The following is a 7,339-nucleotide window of genomic DNA, read 5'->3' on the forward strand; positions in this document are numbered from 1 at the left end:
ATTCGTGTTTGAGAGTGTGTTAGCCCATAAATGCTATGCATTCTTCCCTAATCCCTCAATAAGGCCGTACTGAGCATGAGGTCCATTTTAGGTAACACCATGCAGCAACGCAGGAAGTCCATATGCTAATTCTGCCACATGTGTTGAAGCCCCAGAGACGTGCTGTGGTACAAACCTTCTGCCGTTCCTCCAGGTGCAGTAGCTCCCACTGAGTGTTGTTCATGCCAGTGGCACAAAGGAAAGTGGCAGATTTTGGACCAGAGCAAGAACCAGCGGTTGCCCTGTCCGAAGCTGTGACTCCCCCAAGCCATTAGGGTCTAACCCTGACCCTGTCCCACACTCACCACTGCTGCTGGGGTCTTCTGCTGGCACGCACTGATCCTCGGGCTGCAGAAAGTCTCTCTTCAAAACCTCGATGACTTGTATCTTCCTCAGGCTCACGAGATCTACATCAATTAACTTCTTTTCCAGCTGCGTTACCATCTCTCTGCTGGACTGGCTCGTCAAAATTGTGATCTGAAACGCAAACCAGAGCAGGCAAGAGCAGCCTCTACCCCAGTCCTCTCCTGATAGGCAGTGATGCCTGGTCCCTTTGAATGGCATGGATCCCACTGTGGAGAGGGGAGAAATCTCACTAAAATCTCGTATCTGTTCTAAAGCAGATTTCAAAGCATTTTTTTGAGGTTTGACTTTCATTTAAGCCCGTATGAAGCGGCCTGAGCGGCTCACTGTAGGAGCAGCAGGTTTTGTGCCGCTGCTGGAAGGTGGGAGAGGCCACAGCTTTTTTATACTGCGCTTTGCACTTGTGGTCAGTGAGTGTGCACAGGATTTACTCCCTGGGGGACAGCACCGCTGCCACTGCTCACCAGCTAGAGCTCACAGACTGAATTTGGCCTTACCTCTTGAGGACCAAATAGGATTTTTTTTTTGCTTATAAAAACAAGTATAAAGTCTATCCTAAAGATGTGTCTGAAGAGAGCAACAGCAGGTGTGATTCCCAGTTTTGGTGTGACACCGAGTAAGTGACTGCAAAGGGCTTCACCGTGGCCCATCAGCAGCGCTGTCTGAAGCATCAGGCACAGCTTGTTAGGGGAGGAAATGGAGAGTTCTGACCTCCCTGATGTTCAGTGATGGTGAAGAACCGAGCCTTCTCAGCACATCTGCTCCCTGCTCCAAAGGACTATTCAGTAACTCTAAATGAAGGATAGGTGTGTTTTAGGTAAGGCTGCTAACAAATGTCCTGTAGGGAGTGTTCGGGGCAGCTTAACAGTGTACCTACGAGTTCTACTATAAAGATATTAAACAGTGCCAAGAGAAGTGACAGTTTGGGGGTTAGGGGTTGTGGGGTTTTGGTTGGTTGGATTTGGGTTGTGGATTTTTGGTGTTGGTGGTAGCTTCTGTGACTTCCCTTCGTGTGACCACAGTTTCTGGGTGTAATCCCTTAATGCCGTTATACTTCCTAATCTAACGGATAAATGGGTTACTGAAAAATGCCTTTCATCTTCTCGCAGATTGGCCACGTTTCCCACCCTGTGGCTGCTGCTGAGACTCAGCTTCGCTGGTGCTGGTGGATTTCCCCTCTGAAGTCGGGATCAAAGAAGAGTAAGCATTTTCAACACTTTTATCAAACATTGGTGTTTCACATGGTTGCAGGTTGTAACAAAGTCTGCCTCCCAGGCTTGCTTCTCGCTTGTGAACGTTCTTCCCTCTTTGCGGTTTAACTTAGGAAAATGCACGTTTGCCTACAGACCACACCTGATTTGCACAAGCAAACTGCCAGCAGCGCTCTGGCACTGCCAGTACCGGCCACCACGGTCTCATGCTAAAGAAACTGTACTTCTGGTATAACCGCGATGCCTGATACAACCGTAACTTGCATTTCTACTCGCTCGCGTGTACGTGTGCTCCACCGGCAGCTGTCGAAGCTCTCTCTGTCGTACCGCGGTCCATAGCCCTGTCCCTCTGTGCTGCAGCAGGCGTGTGCCTGGGCATGTGTGCCCACTGCGTGTGCTGCTGTGTGGGGATGGAAGTACATGGAAAGCCTTTTGGTTTAACTCGTGTTGCTTTAGATGCATAGCGGTAAAAGCAAACAAGAGCGCCTCTTTCAGAAGAGAAGGCTTCATAGGCAGAAACTTTCTCTGAGATGAGCCAGCGCATCCCAGCGCAGGCCTGGCCCTCGCTGGCTGCCTCTGCTGGGCGCCGTCCCCCTGCTGCAGGATTTCACAGATGCTGCTCTTCCTTTTTCCCTACTATTTTACTCCTCAGTTGTTTACTGACTGTAATTATATGTCTGTAATTTGCTGTTCCGGCCAGCACCGTGGGTAGCAGGGCCACTGAGATGTCAGTTTGGCGGTTGAGCATTGATGCACCAAAATGACATTAAATTTTGATGAATAACCAACACTCCATTTAACTCTTAAGTTAAATCTTAGCTGCAAAATACTGGAGTCAACTGATTTATGAGGGTGTTTAACTAAAGCATGTGAGCTCTTGAACTAAAAAGAGGAAATGGCATTGGTGGAACCTGACAGTCATCCTACCAAAACCCAGAAGGAACTAGAGTTCCAAACACTGGATAAAGCAGGGCTTATTTTCTTATCCACACCCTGACGTTCAGCGCAGAAAGACCTCTCCTAAGCTGTTTTTAACTGTAGAATCGCAGAACGGTTTGGGTCGGAAGGGACCGTTTAAGCTCACCAAGTCCAACCCCGCAGTGAGCAGACACCTTCAGCTGGGTCGGGGTGCTCAGCACCCGTCCAACGCAGCCTTGAGCGTTTCCAGGGACGGGGCCTGCACCACGCGTGCCAGGGTTGCTCTGATGCCTGAAGTGTCACAGAACAGAACTGCTGCTGCTCAGGGTGGACCACACAGAAAATGCCTGTGGGAGACGCCAAGTTCTTTGTCACCACACGTAGTCTACCTGATGCAGTTGAATTTAACAGGGTAAATGCCTGCTTTAACTGCCTTAAGTTAGTTTAGTTGGGTTTTTTTTTCCTCCTCCTTCAAAAGATTTTTTCCTGTCAAAAAGGTCTTGTGTCAAAAGTGTACCACACTCGTTCCAACCCCCAGCGTTGAAGTTAAAGCACAAATCACATTTGAAATGGTTGGGAGAAATACCTCAGGGCCCTAAGAAAACACAGAGAAGAGGTAAATTGGGAGAGAGGCTCCCTGGATAGACACGAGGTGTGAGTCTTAATTACAGCTGGGAGAGTCTGCCTCATCACAGCACGACTGGCAGGGTTTCAGGATCCAGATAAAGTGGAAGGGCTGGGGAAATTTCATTCACGCGAGTCTGGATTCCTTTTTAGGACCGACCTTGGGCCTGAGGCCTGAAATGAAAGACAGTTTTGAGCTGATGTTTCCTCGTGTTCAGAAGAAAACATCACTTCTGTCTGCATCCTTCCTCTCTTGGTATCTGCCTGTCCTTTCACACCAGTTGATGCTACTTTAAAAAATACTTCTTCCTGTGAGCTCTGTTTTCTACATTTGCAAATATGTTGTCATGTGTTGTTAGCAGCTTCCCTCCCACTTAGGCAAGGACGCACACCCAGCTGAGAACAGAGCCCCTAGCATGCACCAGAATACATCAGACCCTGTCCCAGGACTGCTGTATGTACAGCTTTCCCTAGATGTGTCCCCTTTTCTACAGGTGTCTGCCCAGAGGGGTTTGAAGACCTGATCTATCCATGCAGGGTTTCTGGACGTTGGGTCTCAGGCTGCTGGGGTACTGAATACCGCACGTTTTCTGGGGTGCTCGCTGTGCAGGGTGGTGTCAGAGCCGTGCCCAGGCTGGGCAGTGACAACGCAGCGATGCAGTGGCCCAAGCACTGGACAGCCCTGCTGCGGGCACGTCCGCTCCTGCTGCGAGCGCAGGGCAGTGGTACGGGCACTGCAACCCCAGAGGGACATCGGGCTGTCCTCCATGCCTGCTCATGGGAATGCCCTGTCCCACAGGACCTATTTGGCTAAAGTCCCTGGTCGGTCTGCTTTCTGCAGGCAAAGAATGATAGCCAGTCCCAAACTTCACAAGGCCTGAGGAGAAAGGAAATGTTTGCATGTCGTGTCTCAAAACACTTGACTCCCCTTTGCCAGGGCCTTCCTCCTTAGAAGGGAGTTTGGGAGCTGCTGTGGTGTGGGATAGGGAGTAACAGAGCTGGAGTGAACAGAAATCCCTCTCACCATGCAGTAATGCTGCTTTAGCTGTTGAACTTGCTTTTAGGCTGCCTTTTATGAAATTTAAGCTATGTGAGTGTCAGTAGAACATGAGAGAGACACATTTATAAAGCACGGCTCGTGGAGTGTGATGTGAGGGTGCTCTGGGCATTCGCAGCTGTGCCTTATTCAGGGCCCTGTGAGGTGCAAGGAGTGGGGATGCAGGATCAGAGCAGGCACGGTTCTCTTTGCATGGGCAGAGCAGTTGGACTGCCCCATTGTCTCTGTGTCACCCTTTTCCTGCTCACCCAATGTGGAGATGCAGGCCAAGAACAGATGTGATGCTCCCTTATTCTCTTAGTGACTCCCTCCCATGGACCTTAGATACCACACAGACGATCATCTTCACGTGCCAATGAGTGGCAAGACTGGTGGCTGGGTCCCGCTGCCTCCCAATGTTTTCTTACCTCCACAGAAGTGTTTGTGGAGCCTCCTGCTGCTGTGTGTCTGCTGTATTGCTTGAACTGCTGCAGCCCGTCCTGCACAGCTTGCACCACGCCGTGTCCCCCCTGCGGGAAGCAGCCTTCTCTCGGTAGGGAACGGAGCTCCGAAATGCAGGCTTGAATTCGTGCGAAGTTTTCTCTCACTTGCTGCAAAAGAGAATTCAATGGCACTGAGTAAAGACAGGAAAGTGTGATATCCCCAGGCCATAGTCACCCCTCAGTACCCCTACCCCAATTCTTGTTGGGCTGTGGACCCCCAGAACCTGCACTCAGGAGGGTTCAAAACCCTGTGATTCTGTGAAAAAGAGGTTCCACAGACTGATGGTAACAGGTCCAGAAGCAGATCCCAAGGGGAGCAACAACGGCTGTGGAACCAGGGGAGTGGGAACTGCAGAAAGTGATGGGCTGGGACACTGCCCCGAAATAGCCTTTCTCTTGAGGCTGGGCTGGTGACTGCTGCTCTTGGTCAGAAGAGCATTTCTTATGCTCTTAGGCTGCTGTTTTAGGACATTCACCTCAGTAATGCTTTGTGCCAGTCTCACAGACTGGAGGATACTGGGCCACATTCTCACTGCCTGCTATGGTGATCCAGGCTACCTGCAGCCAAGAGGTGAACCCCTGTATCACGTGTGTTGCTCAGCGCTTCCTTGGACTTGGTACCGCTTTACAGTGGTCACCCAGATCCACAGCGGGCAGACCGAACACGGCCAGGGCTGGCCAGGATCACGGCTCACCCCTCTCATACTGCTCCTCCAGGCAATATTGCCCAGCTGTCACCTGTCCTTGGCATAGACGTGACCATGCCAGGAGCACGCAGGATCCAAAGACGTGTGGAGCGTCTGCGCTAGCGTTCCCACAGATCCCAGCTCCCCGAGCTTCCACAGGAGCTCAAAGGAGTCAAGGTGTACCCAGCAGGTAAACTGGTGAAGTCTGGTCATGGCAGAGATTGATGGTGAACTCTACCAAATGTGTGAGGTGATGCAAAACCCCGCTGCCTGAAGTCACCTTCCTCGCAGAGGAGGCGGCCAATGAACCTGGGCAGAGCGGAGGTGGGTGCTGTGCTCGCTGCCCTGTCTGGCCGCTTCAATGCGTTGTATCCTCAGCCACGTCACCTTCTTGATTTGCCAGTCCCCGTAGTTAATGTGTTTCTCCCTGGTTTCTTCTTCAGCCCTTTCCGTCAGGGAGACTCTGGGAGCTGTGGGGGATGGCTGTGCAGCCCAAGGGAACACCAGGGCTCTGCTCAGTCCTTACGCAGTCCCCCATTAACATTTTTGACACTTTAATCCTCGCTTTCCCTCTTGTCAGCATCTGTTGTCCTCCACCAAATAACCAAAGAAAGGTTATTCACTTTCTTCCTGGTTTCCTTCTCTTTGGCACCCCCTGCCCTTTCCAGGGAAGCTCTTTGGACTTGGGAGTTAGGCCAGCAGGGACAGAAACCATAAACAAGTGCCCAGCAAAGACCGAGAACAGGGTGACCGTATGTGACACTTCCCGTGTACTCTCCAGTCTCTGTTTTCAGCTCTGGGGCTTTCCTGGCTTTGTACGATTTGTCTAATAAGCAACCTTTAATACAGCTCTATCTTGGTTCCTCACTCAGTGGTGGACTTGGGAGTGTTAGGTTTACGGTGGGACTCGATGATCTTAAGGGTCTTTTCCAACTAAATGATTCTATGAATCTGTAATTTCAGGATATTTATCAAATCTGGCAAAAAAATATTTTGGATTTTGATCTTTTCCCCTCAAACGCCTGGAACCCCTCCCAAAGCGGTAATATTTGTGTAATGTGCAGACCACTTCACCATCCAAGTTATTACAGGTGTAGAGGTGTGTTTGGTAATTTTGACAGAGGAGCAGCACAGACAGTGCAGAAAGGGAGGGGTGCAACAGACGTTTTAGAAGGGAGCAGCACAAAACCCGATTTATGCACATGTGCAACTGCATACATCAGAAATACAACATTCCTCCTTTTAAACATCGTTCTTCCATAAAATTCACCTCTTCCATGAAGCCTATGAAGGCGTGCTCTTTGAGAGCGATTCGTTTTTAGATACACACTCGTAGTAAATCATCGCTCTCTTTACTGCACTGCAACCACATCTTGCATTTGCGCCCCTCAGCTGCCGGGACACGGCCTTTCCCACCTACCGTGAAGGGCAGCAGGCACTCCTGCTGGCCCTGCACCGCGTAGAGGCTCAGCAGCGGGACGCGGCAGGGCCCTATCAGGCTGCAGGCCAGGCAGAGCGCGTTGTCCAGAGCTTCGGCCACAGCAGAGCAGGTGTTGGTCCAGCTGGGAGAGGTGACGTCCACCACCAGGACCCGCGACGGCTGCTGGCAGTGTGCTTTAGGAGCAGGAAATGTTCTCCGTGATTCCGAGAGCAGTCTTCTGGAATTCATGGCTTCCGAACAGGGGTGTCAGATGTCCAGTTATCCGCCTGCGTCGCGACAGGAGAAATGAGCAAATAGCAGCAATGAGTGAGTCTCCCCTTCACTTGAAAGCAACTTGATGCATAGCAGAACAGTAATGAATTAAGAGTCCCACAGCTTTCTCCAAAGCAATCATTGTCCATACTCTGATAAATCTACACAAAGACAAGTGAAAGTGTGTATGGTCAGGAAACAGAACGGTTCAATGAAGGAAAACGCACGGCAGGCGTAAGCTCGTAGATGCAAAGGGAGCAGTTAAA

The 7,339-nt window shown here is 50.7% G+C and overlaps 1 protein-coding gene across 1 annotated transcript; it reads right to left on the minus strand.

Moving 5' to 3' along the window:
- Nucleotides 1–344: 344 nt before the first annotated feature.
- Nucleotides 345–7,049, minus strand: LOC104548566 (meiosis 1 arrest protein-like; the record flags this gene model as incomplete). Its single annotated transcript, XM_010194618.1, has 3 exons — nt 6,801–7,049; nt 4,620–4,802; nt 345–516 (listed from the first exon to the last, which is right to left on the minus strand). Coding segments are annotated over exons 1-3 (604 nt in total), but the record flags the coding sequence as incomplete, so codon positions are not given.
- Between the last annotated feature and the right edge of the window lie 290 nt (nt 7,050–7,339).

This window comes from Mesitornis unicolor, unplaced genomic scaffold (assembly GCF_000695765.1).
Source record: "Mesitornis unicolor isolate BGI_N332 unplaced genomic scaffold, ASM69576v1 Scaffold53051, whole genome shotgun sequence".
NCBI classification, from domain to species: Eukaryota; Metazoa; Chordata; class Aves; order Mesitornithiformes; family Mesitornithidae; genus Mesitornis; species Mesitornis unicolor.